This window comes from Sarcophilus harrisii, chromosome 5 (genome assembly GCF_902635505.1).
Source record: "Sarcophilus harrisii chromosome 5, mSarHar1.11, whole genome shotgun sequence".
NCBI lineage: Eukaryota > Metazoa > Chordata > Mammalia > Dasyuromorphia > Dasyuridae > Sarcophilus > Sarcophilus harrisii.
Window position 1 is genome coordinate 253,166,894 of NC_045430.1, and position 20,171 is coordinate 253,187,064.

Here is a 20,171-nt window from a genome sequence, read left to right on the forward strand (position 1 = left end):
AAAGCAAATCTACTTCATCATAAAAGATCAAGCTAAGTTTGTCATACATTATCTGTATAATGGAAAAGTGGAATATCAAAGGTCATTTCTGTCTTATCTGACAAGAGAGTTCAAAGGAAAAAAATCTTGACAAAAGTAGTCAAAATCCTAGAAATGTTTCTTTAAAAACAGCACTTAGGTAATGTACACAGATAGATATAAATACATCATTCATTAAATACAAGTCACATCTGGGTTTTATTATACTCCGTAAAATATACAGGAATCTTGATGTACTGAAAGAGTGCAAGTATACAGTATTCAAGCAATCACTATTTCTATGTACATGCTCATTAATTCTTCAAAAACCCCACAAAATTATCAAATAGATCAAAATACTGTTCTGTGTTTTCACACTTTTATGTTCAGAAAACCAGCTGATAATTTACAATGTCATTAAGGTTTCCAGTTTCACCATTAAAAAAAAAAAGGAGAAAATAAAATTGGGAATCAATTTGCCGCAATTTATTGAACTTTCTCTGATATGCAAGATTGCCTTACATGACTGAGCAATTTCACTTGAAAAGTGAATTATGGTTAAGAGCAGAACCAAATAAAATAATTACCTTCCTAACAATTCAAACCTCAGTTTTCTTTGAAAAGTTTGTAATCCTCTTCCATTTGTTGGGAAATCTCCAGCAGACTGCCTGTCTGACCCCAATCCTCCTCCTTTCTATCAAGAGTGGTGTGCTATCAAAGATATGTCTGAACAGGATCCACATGTTTGCATTTGTATTAAAAAAAAAAAAAAAGTTGAACAACAAATAATTCTTCCAAAGAACCCGACATTATACCTTTGGAAAATAGGGGATATAGATTTTTTTTGATTTTCACCATACTTCTGGATTTAAATAATACAAAACAAATGTAATGAGGAGGCACAAAAATAATTTCAGTAACCAAAGTACATGTTATAAAAAAAGTGGATGAGTTGCTGGGGGAAAAAAAAATCATTTTCAGGACCAGACAGACAGCTGCAACAGGGTGTCATGAAATGACCTTCCAATTTGCATTAAGTTTCACTCTCCCCTAGCAGTCTTTTCGGCATATTTTAAATAACAATAGCTCAATTTTAAATTCTAAATTTAACCATCTAAAACTGTGCAACAATAATTATCATGGGTTCCCCCTCCCTCCATTCTTTTTTTTTTTTTATTTTTTTTTTTACACTGTACATATATCACCCTGGCTGCATCAGTTAACTGGTTTTCAATTTTAACATTATAAAAGTATGACAATTTTTTCTTTAAAATTTTATCTAAAAGAAAAAACAAAACTTAAAAATACATCTGCTTTCTCTCATTGTACATTTAAATACAGTATCAGAAGGCTTTCAGATTTTTGCTTTTTTTTTGTTTTTTTAAAAATCAAACTTTAAAACCAAATTTGAACTTCATTTTTAGAAATATTACAGTTTGGTTTAGATAAGTTTTCAATTAACCTATTCCAGTTTCCACAAAAAAGTTATTAGATTAAAAAACCTTTAAGTTATTTGGTCCTTTGGCAATTTGCTGTGCAACAATGCCTACTGTACCAAACTTTTATTGCCTTCAGATTGAATTAGTTTTATTGATAGGGTTTTAAATGTAGTGTCCTTTTTTCTTGTACAATAGTGTTGCTTGTCTACACAGACTAGCATGTACAATGTCCCAAAATTACGCCTTACTCCTGAATACCAAATTAAACCAAGTTGTCTTGACATTACTTTTAGCTCTGAATTTCAAGTCCACTTCAAGGCTTTAACAAGTAGCTCCTTTTAAAAAACTTGGCTTTAAAAATCTTCTTCTACATGTCAGCATGTAGACTCTCCACTACGAGCCCTCTTCCTTGAGGCTGATTTTGCATTTGAACACAAAGTGCTCTTTTCTGGGACTGGACTCGGTCTTCACACGAGAAACCATTCAGTAAGTCTCTGAATCAGAATCATTAAGTTCATCCTCTTCTGTGTAAGGGTAGCCATCTTCCCTGCCAATGTTGTTGAAACTGCAGTAAGAGCTATGCTCACTGCGCATAATTGGCAAGGGGTCAAAGGTGACAGTCTTTGAGGTGTTAGTGTAATGATTAATGGCACTGAACGTTAGGGACGGAATTGTGCTACTTGATGAAATAGGCATCATGGTGGCCAGAATGAGGGCTAGACAATCAGCCACATCCTTATTGGGAGCACAGGCCAAAGCTGGGGTATACCCTAGAATTAAACATAAAATGAAATCCTTAAAACAAATTTTATTCAAAGTTTCTTAGAAAAATCAAAGGATGACCAATCTTAATATATGCCTAAAAACAAAACTTACTTATATAAAATCTTGGAAACCATTTTATTGGTTTCCTTAATATTTTTTAATCCTGTATATTTTTATGCATATATTTTAACTTAATTTATAAACATTGTCATCATTAAATATTAAAACTAGGACTTCAGAGAGCCAGCTCAGTTCTCTAGTGACTAGTGTCACTACAGTGAATATCGCAGAGCTACTGAATGTCAGTCAACAAGCATCTATCCAGGACTTCTATGTGCCATGCACTGGTAAGGACCAAGGATCCAAAGAAAGGCATAAGAAAGCTACCATTCCAAAGGCGACAAGATGTAAACAGTCAGTTAAATATATCCAGAGGGCACTGAAAGTATCTCAGAAGCAATGTCACTCAGCTGAGAGACTATGAAAGAGCTCCTCAGGAAGACAGACTTGAACAGAGCTCCAAACAAGCCTGGGACATGAACAGGCAAAGGGAGAGCAGGAAATGGGAGATGATGGGAAACAAGGAATGGGCCAGTGAAGCACCCTGGGGTCCCAGGTGCAACTGGGGGTGTGGTAGAGAGGTCTGGGTCCAGGAGTCAGCAAGCCCTGAATTCCAATATGGCCTCGTATAACTCTGGGAAAGTCATTTTGCTCCAAGTGCCTCAGTTTCCTCATCTATGATGAAATGGCAAAACTGAAACCATGTCTCTGCCAAAAAAAGCCTCAAATGGGGGCATGAAGAAGTGGAAAAGACTGAACAACCATAACCACAACCACAGCAGCTGGGTTACTAAGGGGACTGGGGAGGAGAAGAAAGTCTAAAAATGGAAATATAGGAAGGGGCCGCCTATCAAAGTCTTTTGGATTCCTTTAAGACACAACTTTGCTCACTGGGCCTTCCCAGTGGTGGCTGCCCACATCTCTGTGTCTACTGGCTTCCACTTTATTTGTCTCTTTCTCATGCCCTCCATCAGACTGCAGGCTCATGTGAATACTCTGTGGTCAGAAACTCAAGGCACCTGAAGAACCTGCTTTCTGAATCTGGTCCCTAGCCCCTGACCCCTTCTCCTGAAGGCCTGGGGCTGCAGGGCCAGACCTGAAGCAGACCACAAACCCTTATGCATACTTGAAAGGCCAGGTTCCTACCCAGCTAAGCCAGGTCACTGCTCTGGGCCCAAGCAGCTGCCCAGGACTTCAGGCTACTTTGGTCGGAGAGAGGTTGTACCTCCAGTGCAAGCCACCAGCTCCCACACTGACACAAGTCACAGATCTTTGGCACATTCTCTTTTTAAATAAATAGATTCTGATTCATAAAATGGCACAAATTAAATCAACATAGGGTTAAGAACTAGGCAATACCATCTAGCCAACTGGGGAGATATCCCATCAGCCTGCCTGCCTCCCTCAAGTACCTCCCCACTTCAGCTGTCACACTGAGCTTGACCTTGCACTGTCACCCACAATCAGTGTCAGGGGCTCCCTATGGCTTTCAGAACCTGTTTGGCTCTTCCAGCCCTTCATAGCTCAGCTCTGGAAGCCCTCCCCTTTGATCCGATGACCCAGGCTGCCTTCACGTTTGTGGCTGGCACCCTCTCCCTTCTATCTCCTCCTCCTGACTTCCTTTGAGCCTCAGTTCATGTCCCACTTTCTTCACAAACACTCTTCTAGTCACTTTCTTTCTGGGTTTAACCTATCTATAACTTATTTGTATAGCTGTTTGCATGTAATATTCCCCACAAGGCTGGGAAATCAAAAAAATAAATCTTTTTTGCCTTTCTTTGTAATCCCAGAGCTCAGTGCAGTGCTTAGCACACAGCAGGCACTAAATGTTCATTGACTGATCAACTTGGTAAAATCCATCATCTGTACAAGATTTCCACATTATACTTTAGGTGTCTCAACTTCACTTAATGTGTGATTTTATATTTCTTTTAAATATTAAATTGACTATTTTCTAAAAATAAAGGTACAGTGTAAACCTATAGTTTTTGATGCATGCACAGAATTAATAAAATCAATTCAGATGATTTTAATCAGCTTTATGTAGGAATCTTAGATTTCAGAAATCCTTCAGTTCCTTTTTCTGATTTCTTTTGTCCTATCCTGTTGGCATTAGCATTTTGCAAGCTGCACTCTGAAGAAGCAAGAGCTCTAGACTTCGCGAGAGAGACACAGTATTTGTGAGTCTTGACTTTCTGACATAATCATGTGACCCCAAGAAAGTCAACCTCATCTCAGAGCTTGTTTTGTCATTTTAAAATATGGATGACAAAATTACAGATCCTCAGAATTGCAAAGAGATCCTCAGGGGACTAGCCTACTTATAAATGAATTAAAATCAACTCTACAAAATTTCCCCCTCATAGTGAATTCTATTTTGCTAAGACAACCTTTCTTCTAAGACAACCCATTCTAGTTCTAATTTGGGGATTTTTTTCTTTCTACTGAATCTAAATATCTCTTTCTCTGTAACTCCACCTACTGTTTTTGTTGCTTTTTGGCTAAGTAAAGGAAGTCCAATCTTTCTCCATATATATAGCTCTCCAATAATAGCTCTTATTTAAAAGAAAGTTATTATGTCTTCCCCAGTCTTTCTCTTCTCTAAGTTAAACTATCTTAAATTCCTCTGATCAATCTTTGTATCATTTCAAGAACTTTTCTAGTCCTGCTCACATATGTGTACATGGACCTGATGGAGAAAATAATCCTCATACTATCTATGTTACAGATTTGTGCTTTATAAATGGTAAAGCACTGCAGAATGTGAGTACTTATTCCCAGTACTCAATAATGATTTTGTACCCCCTCATATGAAATGAAAATCACCCAAAAGCAATGAAGCACTTAAAATCATCAAAATTAGATTTATATCAAGCAAGGAGACACCTTACCATTTTCATCTACAGCAAGCACACTTGCTCCTTTCCCCAAAAGTTCTTGTACTACTACTGTGAGTCCATTTCTGGCAGCAACATGTAAGGGTCTGAAAAAGCAAACACACATGGTTGATCATGAGTAATTTTGCAGCTGCATGGAAAAATGCAACAATCTAACTGACTAAACTGTCACTTTATAAATAAAAGGATAAACTTGTGCATAGGCACAGAATCCTCAATGAGATAGTGTCAGATGCCAAAACAGAGTGGGAAGATCCACACTGAAATGAGGAAAAGAGACTGATCTAAATAGCAAAACTAGACATTTAATTACCTGTCCAAATATAAGCTGTAATAGTTCCTCCTGCCAATCTAACCTGTACAACTCTAGGAATTACAGAGTTGAAGAGGACATCAAAAGTCATCTAATTTCACCTCTTAACCAAAAGCATGAATCTCATTTAATCATCCCTGATTAGTAATCATCTAGAATCTATCTGAATAACTCCAATGATGGGGAAAAGAACTTGCTACTTACTGAAGCAGCCCAATTTTCTTTAAAGAAACCTAATTGACAATTTTTTCTAATGAGAATTAAATCTGTCTCCCTGTAACTTTCACCCATTGGTCTTTCCTACAATACCATAAAACCCCAAAAGAATAAAAAATGACTATTATACAGTGAGCTATGATAACCAACTCACATAGTGACTCTAAGCGGGCTGTCACATGTCATTAACTAACAGAGAACTTTGAAAATGAACAGAATAAAAGATGTCATCAGGGAAATGTGTGATAGGAAGCTCGGGATGACTGCTCAAGTGCTGTTCCAACAGACAGCTTATCGATTGTCACTTAAGGCCAATTCCCCTCAGGACACACCGAGTATCTGAAGACAGTGATCATCTCTTTTTCAACTTTTTCAAGTCCTCAATAGTTTTAATCAGTGTGATCAGCATGGCTCTGGGGACTCTTGCCACATCTTTTTCAGGACATACTCCAGAAATGCACAGGCCTGACCATCTTCCTTCCTACTCCATAAACCCAAGTGACTTCCAATCACTGTCATACCAACCTGCTTTTTGATCCCATTATGACCTATTTTTCTTTCTTAGGATCTGACCTGGCTAGGATAACCTCCTTACCCTTAGAATGGAAGCATTCCTAACTCACTGACCTGCCAGCACTTTGACTCCAGGCAGAGAATGATGGCTTCATGTTCTCTTCAGACCTTCATACATTGTTGAGCACATGGCAAACACTTAATAAATGCTTGTTTTCTATTAAAATTTTGTCTTGTAGCTTCCACTCACAATTCCATTATTCAAGATCTTCCTATGTAACATTTTTTTCATCTATAATATTAGTTTAGCAACGTCAATCCTATCCTTCCCATGTTTCCCATTTTGCCTAAAATATTTCAAAAGTATTATGAATCTTTTCGATTGGTAAAAATTAAAAATTAAATCTTATCAGTTATAATAATTTATGAATTGCAACTATTCACTCTCAACACATCCACAGACACAAAATTCACTCATCACTTTACATTTATATCCTGGTATATCAAAGGAGAAATGAGAAATACTCACGTTTGCAAAGCTGCATTGGTTGCATTGATGAGGTTTCTATCTGTTATCTTTTCCAGGATTAACAAGGCACTAGTTTCATGACCCTAAAAATAGAACCAACAACTTTCTTTTTGAAAACTTAATCTTATTTATGACAAATTTTATATGTGTCATGTATTCAAGACTTTACCCTGGTTAACAGTTAGTGAACAGTTAAATCTTGATTTCTTATAAATATTTATTTTAGAAGCTAACAGGTTAAAAGCAAAGGTTTCTGTCCAGATTACAATTGTCAATACATCAAAATATTTTTGATATATAAAAACTTGATTTATGTGATTAATGATAAAGATTTTGCCCCAATTTAAAATTCATTCTTACTGCAGTGTACTCTCTGATAATCTTGTATACAGTATTCAGTGCTTAAAGTATATTCAGTGCTATAAAGTATAAAGTGCTTGAGTATATCAGTGCTTAAATTTTTTTTTTAAAAATGAAAACATGTACCTACCTTACTGCATGCCAAATGGAGTGCTGTGTTTTTACTGTTATCTTGTAGAGTCAGGTCTGCATTAGCACTGCTAACTAGCATCTCTGTGGGGGAAGAAGAGAATTAGAAGGAGGGGAAATTGCAGAAATCTTACATAAGGAACATCATCTCACTAGTTTAATCATATTGAAATGAAGAATATGAAATGAAAACAAAAAAGAACCCCAAAATATCCGTAGCAACAGCATGCCAGTTTGTAAAATATAATCAAGCAAAACAATTCAACTAGACTTAGAAACCTCAAGTTTCAATTTACTGGGGCAAATGAAAACATTAGTCAATGACTAAAAATTTAGTTAGCAAGGGGCAGCTAGTGGAGCAGTAGATAGACCACCAGCTCTGAAGTCAGGAGGATCTGAGTTCAAATCTGGCCTCAGACACTTAACATGTCCTAGCTGTGTGACCCTGGACACTTGACCCCAATTGCCTCAGCAAAACAAAACAAAACAACCCCCCCCCCCAAAAAAAAAAAATTTAGTTAGCAAGCTTTGTAAATTTCAGTAGCAAATACTACATAGTACACTTTGTTTATTCTAGAAACACCAATTGTGCCCTTTCTTGTAGGTTACTTTTGACTGTGCACTACATATAATCAACATGATTTACAAGAATAATGGAATCCCTTTCATTTCTTTACCAACAGTATTTGTCTGTCCATTCTCTGCAGCCATCATTAGAGGTGTTTTGCCAGAAGAATCTACAGAATTTACTTGAGCGTTATGACTGAGGAGCAGCTGTAAACACTCTACATGATCTGTGAAGGCAGCTGCATGAAGAGGGGTTCTGCAATATAACAAAACTCACAGTTATTAAAGTTTCATACTTTTTATTACTAGAATAAAAATTATTCTTCAGTTTTGTAGACTTTTAGAGTTGTGAAAGAATTTTTAAGATATTTGGTTCACTCATTTTCTCCAATAACAAATTATTGAATTTTACAAATTATTAAATTAAGGTTCAGAGGGTAAATTTAATTTCATACTTCCAGCAAATAGGACAGATCTGAATCTCTACTGATTCTTAGTTTAGTATTCTTTTCAAAAATTTCAAAGATTATAATAAAATTATTTCCAAGGTACAAATTGGTTGACAAATTGACTTGGAACATTTTCCCTCACATTCTTCCTATATAACATTTATATGCTAGTAACTCAAATGGATCTTGAATTAGAAATGGATTAGTATACTAGAGATAATTTTTTTGTATCATTGATCTTATTTGTCAAATAAACATGCTTCTAGGAAAAAAAAAAATGAAGAAATCTTTTCATTTGAACTAGATGCAATGAAATACATTCAGGCTTTTCTAGTATAACAAAAGATCCTGAACTCTTATTAGGTTAAAAAAAAATTTATGCATGTTTACCCCAAACAAAGATTTTAACAACAAATAATAACAGGACTGGAGCTAACATATTAAGAAGACTAATTCTTACAAAAAGCAAGCTATTATGAGCGAGTTCCTACCTTCCTTTTGAATCTGTTGAATTTACAATGCTAGTGCCCAATGTATCAATCAGCATTTCAGCAGCACTTTCATTGTCATTTATCCTATGAAAAACAAAAAGCTGGTTACTTAGGGTTCAAGCGAATTTATTTTTAGTGTTATAAACAAATGTGATTTATTTTGGCTTTCTTACACAGCACAATGTAATGGGCTGAAAGAATTTCCTTCCATTTTCTGGAAGACTTCCTGTTCCAGGAGAAGTTCGACACACGTTTCATGTCCTAAATAAGTAAAAAACAAAGAAACATAAAAACCTATTCAAATTCAAAACTATTAAAGCTAAATGTATGTGATAGGGCTTAAAACATTAAAATGGCCAATTTATTAAAATCTTAAGGCAGCATACCATATTCAGGTATATCTGGTCATCAGAGGGAAACTAAGACCTCTACTTAGAACAGCAATAGTGGCAGTTTATCAGCATTTTATAATGTTATCCCTATCACTGGCTCTCTTATTTTTCTTAAGTCTGAAAATTTTTGTGTCAATAGTCAGTTTATACATCACCATGTCTGAATCTATCCTTTCTTGCTTCTCTACTCATTAAACTACTGCTTGCAAGAAAGCATTTTTTTTTTTGAGAAAAAAAATGCAACTTAGTAAAATCAATTTAAGTCAACAAGTCATCAAGCACTTAACTACATCTCAGGCACTGCTTTAAAGGCTGAAGATACAGAGATGAGCAAGAAAGAAATACATCCCTGCTATCGATGAGCTTACATTCTAATGGATAAATCATCAGAAGTAGAGTAGGGAGAGAAAGACTTATCCATAACTGGCCTGGATCCTTCCTGCATGAAAGTTTCAGGAAAATCCACCAAGAGCATGAGCTGCAGGCCAAAAGGTGCTGTTAGGGTCAGAGGGCAGTTAAGTGATGGTGGCAAGAGTCAATGCAGACTGGGGAGACAAAGGATGTTGGGTTAGCTGGGGCCCTTCTTAATTTATCAACTGTTTTGACAATTTATGCAATATTCCCAAGTCCAGGGGAAAAAAGGGGGGAGGGGGGAAGGTAAGCTGCATTTTCTTGCCTCTTTCCATGGCAAGTGAAGGAGTCTAGTTTCTGAGGCTCAGACTAATTAAGCATGGAAAACTTTATCATCAGTAGATTGGGCACTTGGTGGTTAAAGTATTCCTTAAAGAGTGGTAAAGTGAAGTTGGAAGAGATGATTTTGTTATATGCCCAAAGATATCAAGAAACATCATTTCATGGGACAATGTCATCTCATATTGCAGAACTCGTGAAAAGAGAACCATAAAAATAATTGTGGCATATTTGCTAACACTGACTTTAGAGGATAAAGACAAATTCCATGAAGAAATTGGTAAGCCTATACAAATTAAAATAACATATTCTCAGTGACTTCAATCCAAAGGATGGTGAAAACTAATTTGAAAACATGGAAGGGAATGAGAAAAGACTTGTAGATTACATAGAAGCTTCATATCTTTATATCATGAATAATTTTCTTGAGAAAAGAATTAGTAGGGAGAATTATATAACTTACTAAAAAAGAAATTGAATAAACTATAAATGAGATAGATTTACAAATGAATTCTATCAATCATTTAAGGAATAACTAATTCCAATATTATTTAAATTATATGAATAGGAAAAGAGATCCTATCAAATCTCTTACATGATACAAATACAACTGAACACAAACACCCTAAGAGAGAGTATGTGTGCATGTGCATGTATACGAGTGCATGTGTTTATGTGTGGATGCTAAATGATAAATAAAATGGAGAAGGAAATTACCTTTTGGATATATGGATAGAAGAGCTCATGACCAAACCAGAGATAGAGATGATTAGAAGATAAAACGAACATTTAAGTACACAAAACATTTAAGTACACAAAATTAAAAAGATTTTGTACAAATAAAACCAATGCAGTTAAAATTAGAAAAGAAACAGCTGGAAGAAAAATCTTCACAACAAATTTCTCTGATAAAGGTCTCATTTCTAATTAATGATTAATTTATGAGAAAAAGAGCCATTTCCTAAGGGGGGGAGGGAGGGAAACGCACAAAGTAATGAAGATGTTAAAAAAAAAAATCCAAATCATGAATAATTATAAAGATGCCAATTAAAGCAACTCTGAGGTTCTTCCTTACATGCTTCAGACTGGCAAAGATGTTAATAATGGAAATCAAATATTAGAGTGGCTAAAGAAAAATATTAATCATGTACCACTAGTAGCTGTGTCAACAATTTAGCTACTTTTTTTTCTCCTCTCAAAAACTATTGTTTTTAATTATATCAGTTTTTAAGTTTGAATCTTCAGAGATCTCATATGTTTTGAATTTAGCAAAGATTTGTGTTTGAACTAGGTTTTTAAAAAATTGCTTCATTCATTAAATTTTTATGAGCTAAAAATTGGTTGCTGGTCCTTCAATCACCATTTATTCAATCTTCCTGACAGGTGCCCTTACCAATTTTCATTTAGTCAGCACCTTCAGGCTCTCATTACCTCTTGCCCAAGCTATTGGAATGGTCTTCTAATTAACTGGTTTTTCTCCACTCCAATTCATCCATTCTCTCAAGAGTGGCAATGTAGTTTTCTTACGCACAGGTGTGAAATAATAAGTTCCAGTGGCCAGTCCCCTATTACCTCTAAGATCAGTTCCTCCATTTAGCTTTCAAGGGCATTCACAATCTGTCTCTTTCTAACCTCATAATACATTATGTCTTTGTGCCAGATATCCGCAATGTCTGACTCACAAAATCCCTCACCTCAACTCGACACCACCTTTTGCTCAATAGATTCCCTGATTTTTCTATTTTTAGTGCTTTCCTCATTCAAAAAATTTTGTATTTATTTGTATTATGTACTTATTGTATATATTTGTTTTCCTCATTAGAAGGTAAGCTGCTTAATAGGGTTGGTTTTGATTCATTCTTTGTATATATCCTCAGGACCTAGCATAAGTACCAAGCACAAAGCAGGTATTTAATAAATCTTTGCTGATTAATATTTATGTAAATAGTGGAAATGATACAAGTGCAAGGAAAGAACTTATAAAGAAAATAGCTAAATTGGATGAAATAGAAGTAAAGTCTTTACTCAACAAAAGCATAATGTATCTTAAGGGAAAAAGATCTTTAGGAGGAAAATATGATAAAAACACTGACATCCACAATCTATGAGATCTGAAATGAATATATATAAGTAAACATTTATCCACTGTGAAAGGGATAAAAAGGACTATACTAAGAGAAATATTCATTACATTGTCTGAAATACAACTTTAAACTCATATTGACATAAATAACTTTAAAACAATGAAATTCAAGATTGATGGGCTGTAGGGATTAGGCATGTAACTTGGGTTACAAGTGGAGGAAGAACAAGGAGGGGCACAAGGCAATCCTTTTAATCCTAACTGATTTATATTCTCTACTTATTCTTTCCCTGCTCTCCTCAAACCTCTGGTTGTTATCAACTCTGCTCTCCCAGACACACCTGTTCTCTCCTCCATCTCCCAGAGTCTGTGCTGTGGCCTAGAAGACTTTCCCTTATAATGGAGGGTCTTAGAATCCCAGACTTCCCTAAATCAAGAGGGCTGAAAGGCCATCTTCTATTGAGAAGGTCCCCTCCCACCTCACCACCTGTTAAACTTCCATCCTCACAGTACATCTCAATTATACCTATTTATATACATCTTGTTCCCCTCATCTGAATATAAACTCTTTAGGGGTGGGACTAATTTTTATTTATATACTCAGAATTTAGCATAGTGCTTGGTCTCAGAGTAGGTGGTTGATGCTAATTATTTGATTCACTGTCTCCTTCCAGAGTCACTTTGTACTGATTTTGTTGGTTTTGGTTTTTAACAGGGGACAGAGAAACAAATCAACTGATCATGCTTCAGAGGTGAAAAGGGAGATCATGCTATGCATAAGAGATACCCTGTGGCATGGAAAGTTGTGAACAGAAAAAACCAAATATGCCAGTCTAGTCAGAACCAAGACTGTATGAGGCAGAGTAAATAATGAATATAAAAAAGTTAAGCTGGGACCAAGAACTTAAGGGCATTTCATACCAAACAAAAGTTTGAAGAGTACATTACAGAAGTAATAGAGAACAGCTTTTATCTTTTATCTTTTTGAACAATGAAATTCTGTGCTTTAGGAGTACTCATTTGGCAGCAGAGTAGGAGTGGCAGTAAAGGGATGAGACTAGGGGCAGAAGGGCCAATGAGGAAGCTAATATATTAGTCCAGATGAGATATGATAAAAGACCTGAACAAACATGGCTGTGGTATGAGCAAAGAGAAGAGAACAGATGTGAGAAGCTGTGGATGTAGAACTGGTAAGCTTTTCTACAGGACATCCCAAACGTCTTAGTGCAGTTTAAAGCTTTAATTAATCCAGAAGTACAAACTTACAAAAAATGTCATTTGAAAATTAATTATTTAAATTTCTTTTACAACTATTTTAACATGACAGAGCCCTACATAACTGTTTCTGGATGACAGGTCAGTTGAAAAAGCTGCCCTTTTGCTTGGTCACCTGATTTATCTCATTAGACGTTTTTCCTGGGGTTTATGTTAAAATTTTCACGTATGTGTCTTTGGATGATCTTAAGGCTAAGATTACAAATGCAATCCTTGAGCCATTGGGCAAACAATACAAGTTCTTCCAAAGTTCAAAATCTGACTAAGATACATTAATAACATCAGTACTTCAAAACTTTAAATAACCTTATAAAAATGTTAAAGTTAGAAGAAAGGTAAATCTTCAAGGAGAAAGATTATGAATCTTATTTTGCAAAGTTAACTTTGAGTCACCTATGGGATATTTGATTGAAAAGGTTTTATAGACAGTTGGAACTCAGGAAAGGTGGCAGTCAAGTATGTAGATCTTGCAATTATCTAAATGAGAAACAGTATTCCCATCCATGTTGAAAATGATTAATCCAACAGTTAGGGAAAAAAACACAAGAATAGTTATTTTGTTCACATTTATATAGAATTTCTTTTTACTAAACTATATTTTATAGAGTTAGTATTTTACCTTTTGGTATAGTTGTTCAGTGGTTATTAGATGCTATAAAATCCTACTTTATTGCCTCATGGTAACCTGGAGATGACTATGCATTTTTGCAGGTAAGAGAAGGCATTTAGATAAATCTAGATATCATGCTGCAAAGTATGGTACTGGAAAAAGTTTATGTCTATTCTAAGAATCTCAATAAAACAAAAGAAACTCAATAAAACCATTAAGCAAAATATACTTTAATATCTGGGGAATTCAATAAAAAAGTGGACAAAAGGAAGAAATGGCAAAAAACTATTCATGAATGAAAAACAAAAGGCTTGCAGGCTACCTATGGGCAGTGAGCTAATATATGAAGAAAATTTTCATTACACCCAACTAGAAGGAAAGGAGACGAATGATATGACAACCCACTAAAGCAACATCAATCTGATTTTTATTTAAACAAATTGACACTAAAAGAGAAAGAAAAAAAGTTAAAGGGAGAAATAAGACAGAACTATTTATAGTTACAGACCTCATTGTATCCCTTTCACATCTAGAAAAATCTAATGATTCACATGTCTCTTTCACTCTCCAAAAAACCTCAAATAAGGAAGGAGGGAGCTAGGATTTGTTATAACAGGTTACATGATAGATCTCTGGAAATTACTGCATAGAAACACAGGGGTATATGTATTTCTCAGCTGTGCATGGCAACTTTATAAAAACTGGACATATATTGGGGCCCAGGAACCAAATAAAGAGAAAAACAAAAATATTAAACATATCTTTTAATGACCACAAATGCAATATAATTTTATGAAATAAAAAAAACTGAATAAAAGATTTAAAATTAATTAAAATTAATCCTAAAAAATTAATTAGGAAAACTATTTACATTTCTATATATTTTCTTTGAGAGATAAAACAAATAAAATATTTTCCTCAACAGAATTGCAGCCACATCTAACAAAACAAACTTGTATGAAGTTTGAGTCCTTTGAGAAAAAAATAAGCAAGCACAGACTGCATTTTCATAGCCACACAACTGATTGAAAGCTGTAGAGACTGTAAAATTCCTCTGTGTTTATAGCTTATTGACTATGGGAAGGCTTAAAACTACTCAAGTATTTCTCATGCATATGCCAAAGTCACAGGAGATATCTTTGAAAGATAAAATAACAGAAAATTTCTTCTATAACTAACTGGTGATCTCAAGCAAGGTATAAAACAGGAAGATTATAAGCTTTCAAAAAGTGGTTGTGGAGGATGTTCAGCATCAAAAAAATAAAAACAAAGAATTCTCTATAGATTCTTAAAGAACATTCATTAAGTTTTATTCACAGGCGAAACAAAAATCTTGATCCCTGAAATCAGAATTAATCTGATGGTCAAATTTTAATGAAAAAACCTGATAAGTAACATACAGAGCCAGAATTGGGGATCCAAACAGGGCTTTGACCCAAAATGAGTAGTCTAGAAGACACAAGAAGGCACAGATGCCTACAGCACAGTAGAAAGAAACAAGAGATGTAGATGGCAGATACCATAATAGATTTCCTTCCCATTCTCTGTACCATAAAAAATATACCTCTTTACGGTTTCTGTCCTATCTCTATAATTAACAGTGCTTTCCCTCACTGAAGCATTGTAATCTTTTAAGTCCCATAGCAACTTCCCTCCCATGCTATGTGGGGGAGGAACTTAGCTGAAGACTTTCTGGTGGGGTACAAAGAGCAAATGATTCCAAAAATGATGGATAGAGCTAGATGATCCCTTGGCTTTTCCAAGGATACTTATGGGGTTCATTGAGGAGGTTCCACAGATGTATCCTAGGGTTTGGTAAAATCACATACTACAATACAAAAGTTCTTTAAAAGCCCTTAGGCTATAAATTCTATCCCTAAGGGTAATCATGTTCCAACAAGAGATTATTTTTTTTCCTTTACACCATAATCACAAACTTGATGTGAGGGTATATGTGCTGCTTTCCCTTAAATAGTCACTGATGAGTCAACTGGGAAAGAAGTTAAGTATGGCTACAATCTTATACTTTGAAGTCAGGCTTATAAATGAAGTGACTGAAGGAACAGTAATAATTGGGCTTATGTAGTGATAAGGATTCAAAGCAAAGGTAACTAATAAATTTTCTTCTCTTTTTGGTTAAGCAACATTAAAAAGTGTTATAGCTATCTCTGAAATATTAAGATGTAAAGTTTTATCATTCCTCTTAGTATAGTTGAAACAGTGAGATAAAGGCAAGGAAAATGGGATTGTAATCTGGGCCTACTTAGTCACAGAAATAGAAAGTCTCCTAAGAATTTTAAAAACTAGTTAAGAGCCTTTAAAGAAAGAGGTTTGTTTTTTGTTTTTTTTTTTTGATAATGAGTCAATTATAGAGAGACAGGATAGGTAGGAAAAGAGCAAAGCCAAGCCTTAAATTTTCTAGGAATTTTTTTTAGCAGAATGGATGTAAGAGAAATTACCAAATTTCAAGAAGACAAATCAAATATTTATTACAAATTTAATGACTATCAACCAAAAAACAAAGGAATAAACATGACATTTACCTGACACCAATGTTAAAAAAGAAAAGTATATTGTAACACAAAAAACATAAAGAAAACCTCAACACCATAATACTTGCATTATACACAATATATTACAGAATAGACAAAGTCATAGACCAATTCAAAGCTTTAAAAATCTTCTGACAATCTTTTATAAAATAAAAATTAAGTTAAAAAGCTGTCCAGATTTATCAATACTCCTTTCAAAAACAACCTTTAAAAATTATATTTTCAATAATGAGTTAATGTGAGTATAAATCAAAAGAATAGCTTCATGTGAATTTCTCTTAATAGCTTAAAAAAATCCTTTAATACTATTGCATAGTTAATGTAAAAATATGTTTACTGTGATACCCTTTCTTCAAAGTTTTTCTTTCTTTTAAATATGCTGAATATCAGTGTCCTGCCCATCTGATATAAAGATTTTATCTTATGATGCATTTGTAAGACACACGCATATTTCAGTTTGGAAAATATAAAACATTTCAATATTTTTCTAAATTTTAGAGTTTTTGTTCTTATTAGTATACTTATAATGGGCTAACATTCAAATATATGGTACATTGAAAATAAATTTGCAATACTCTAATAAAGTGATTAATTTATTATACTTAATGACGTTTTAAAAAAGATTTTTTTCCATAGCATTTCTGACATGGTAAATTATTATCTCTATATAGATTAATCACCCTACTAGAAAGTAAGTTTCTTACTTTCTAGTAGTAGAGGATAGACTGGTTTCTCTTCTTTTGAACCCTATAAATCAGCACAACCACTTATTGTGAAGAAGGTGCAACAAGTGTTAAGTGTCTGCTAGCTGCCAAACACAGTGCTCAACCCAAACACTCCCTTGTCCTTAAGGAATTTCTATTCTAGGAGAGAGAACATAGAAACGTGCAAGATGTTTATAAGGTGCAAACATAAATTAGCCAATCTTGGACAGAAAGATAGCAGTTGAGGAGATTGGGAAAGGGCTCCCTCCAATAGAAGGAAGCACTTCTGGGCAAAGAAGGAAATGAATTCCAAGAGGCTGAAGTGAGAAGGGACAGCCTTTCAGGTTTGGGGACTGGCCTGAACAGAAGCAGCGAAACTGCAGGAAGGGCATCAGCACACTGAATTTCTTGACTCTGAATCTTGAATCTGTGAGCTAGCTACTCATATAAAGGCTGAATGAAACCTGTTCTTCATATAAAGAAGAATACTTTACCGTTGTAGCAGGCCCAGTGAAGTGACGTATAGCCATGATTGTCTGCTATGGCAGGAATGGCATCTGCAGATGCTGCTGCCTGTAACAGTGCTCCAAGAACACCAATGTGACCACAAGCTGCTGATAAATGTATGGGGGTCCGACCCCTACTGTCCCGTAGTAAACACTTGGCACCATGTTGAAGCAATGCATCTACACATTCTTCATGGCCTGTAACTGCCTAGAAAAGAAGTAATTTGTATACTGGTGTGACTATACAAGAATCAGAATATAAATGGTCCTAAATCACAAAGAGCTACAATATAATCCCTATCCCCTATTGAAATGAGTATTACCTCACTACTGAAAAGTCATTTTCTTGACTTAACTTTATGTAAACTCAATGAGTTTATTCAATGAGAATGGTTCAAAATGTTATAAAATGAGAATTAGATTAAAACAAGCTGAATGTTAAAAATTACTTTTACATATAATTGGGAAAAATACCATTAAGCTAAGAAAAGAATTAGATTAAATCTCATCTTTAATTCAAATATTTTTATTAAGACATACACAAAATTAATCTGGCATATTATTAAAAAAATGGAAAAACCAATCAAATTTCAAAAAGTGAAATAATTCAGAAAGGATTGGAAAGATGCAGATAAAAGAATGAGATGGTGGAGGAAAAAAAATGGGACCAATGTTAACTGTGTGGGACCTCAGTTTCTTCATCTGTAAAGTACAGCACTAGGACTGATGATTTAAAGTTCTATGTTTTCAGTCACTGGGCATTTTCTTATCTAAAATTAATACAATCTGATGACAACACATAGGTGAATTATTCAGGGTTACTTGACAGGAAAAAAAAATTATCTTACCCCTCTATGTAAGGCTGTTCTTCCCCACTTATCTTTGGCATCTACACTTGCTCCTTTGTTCAGTAGTGAATAAACACAATCTGTATGTCCATTCAGAACAGACAGCATCAGAGGAGTCCTGAATAAAACAAAAAATAATATGGAGTGCAAAAAAGAATTAATGAAACTATCAGCAAACCTTTCTTCTACTTTGAATAAAAATGAACCACAGTAGCTATAATGGGCTGAAGCTCGAGTTGATGCACTGAGGTCCCAAGCATGTGAGGCTAAATAGTAATTGGACCATATTCTATTAATATATATGCTTGGAGAAAGAATGGCCCCTGCCCATTCTTTGTGCAAGCCCTGATGTATTGTATAGAAAATGACGATTTTGGTGGGTGGAGGCAGAAGGGCAGGGAGAGAGGCGGAAAGAGACTGCTGGCTGGTTCCTGTTGCAGCTGCACACATTGCTATCACGATCCCCCTTCACCTCCACAAAGAATAAAGATTGAAGATTTTCCCTTAACTTGAATTCCTGACTCTGGCTGATTTTAAAATACGTGGTCATCACAAGAAGCATATTTTAATTGTTCTAGACACAGATAATATTTTATATGTATCTATATATATATATATACATATATACATACATTTATATCAAACTGTGTAACTGCATATGTCTAAATTGAAAATGCAGTACTCTTAAGATGCAGCTATATTTAAAAAGCAATAATATCTATATCTAGAACAATTTAAAAAATATACATACATGGCCAAAAATATAAAATACATAGGAATTCATGAAAGAAAAAAAGAAAAAGTATTTTTTAAAACTTACTGTCCATTTCCATCTTGAATGTCCACTGCATTCTGTGGCTCTGCATTCCCTATTAATAATCGTAAACACTCTGAATGACCATTTGTTGCTGTAAAGTAAAACATGAGGTTAATAGTGAAAATAATCATAAATAATAATGATAACCTGATCTTAGATCAGGTTATCTAGAATTTAATAAGACACAATCTATGTGCAGGTACTTAAAAAAATTATGATAAGATTATATGGGGAGGTCTTTTAAATGTTTTCCACTTGCAATTCCTTTTTGCCTGAGAAATTTTTACATGACTCTTGATGTATAGGTATATAAAATAGGGATACAAACCAAACATTTGCTGATAATAAATCATAATTGTGTGATTCCTGTAATTCAATTATGGGACCCCATATGGAATTGGGGCCCATAGAAGCTTTCCTTTAAAATAATGACAAGGATAATAATACTTATTCTACCTCTAAATTTATACTTTGATGATCTTATGGATCTTTATAGAACAACTAAATAATACCCAGAGCAAAATGTTTTAAAACATCAAACATCTACAAACTTGTTAATTCCCATGTATACAGCCACAGAATTACCAATAGCAGCCCACTTTAAAGTTTGCAAAGTACTATATAATAATTCATTTTAATCTCAGTAATAATACCACGAACCAGATCCTATTATTATCCCCATTTCACAGGTGAGTAAAAGGCAGATGGAAGTTTACTGACTTATCCAATGTCACACAGCTCATAAGCATTTGAGGCTGGATTTGAATTCATGTCTTCCCGACTCTAGGCCCAGCATTCTGGTCACTTTCCTAAAACTGGAAGGTACTTGGGATGTGACTCCCTCACCTGTTCAATGAAGCCCAGCCAAGACTAAACCAAGTCATTAGGAATTAGCCTCCACTGTCTTTCTAATTTAAAAGTGACAGTACTAGCTATGTGGCTGTAATA

At 34.7% G+C, this 20,171-nt stretch overlaps 1 protein-coding gene across 2 annotated transcripts in view; it reads right to left on the reverse strand.

Moving 5' to 3' along the window:
• Positions 1 to 218: 218 nt before the first annotated feature.
• ANKRD28 (ankyrin repeat domain 28) overlaps positions 219 to 20,171 on the reverse strand; it is a 153,816-nt gene continuing 133,863 nt past the window's right edge. For both annotated transcript variants that reach the window (XM_031940271.1, XM_012551351.3), the window contains exons 19-28: positions 19,227 to 19,314; positions 18,407 to 18,524; positions 17,547 to 17,766; positions 8,920 to 9,007; positions 8,747 to 8,830; positions 7,917 to 8,062; positions 7,241 to 7,323; positions 6,751 to 6,833; positions 5,174 to 5,265; positions 219 to 2,227 (exon numbers count right to left, since the gene is read on the reverse strand). In XM_031940271.1, coding sequence (XP_031796131.1) covers positions 1,941 to 2,227; positions 5,174 to 5,265; positions 6,751 to 6,833; positions 7,241 to 7,323; positions 7,917 to 8,062; positions 8,747 to 8,830; positions 8,920 to 9,007; positions 17,547 to 17,766; positions 18,407 to 18,524; positions 19,227 to 19,314 — 1,289 coding nt within the window. In that variant the 3' untranslated portion in view covers positions 219 to 1,940. The remainder of the gene's footprint in view (positions 2,228 to 5,173; positions 5,266 to 6,750; positions 6,834 to 7,240; positions 7,324 to 7,916; positions 8,063 to 8,746; positions 8,831 to 8,919; positions 9,008 to 17,546; positions 17,767 to 18,406; positions 18,525 to 19,226; positions 19,315 to 20,171) is intronic.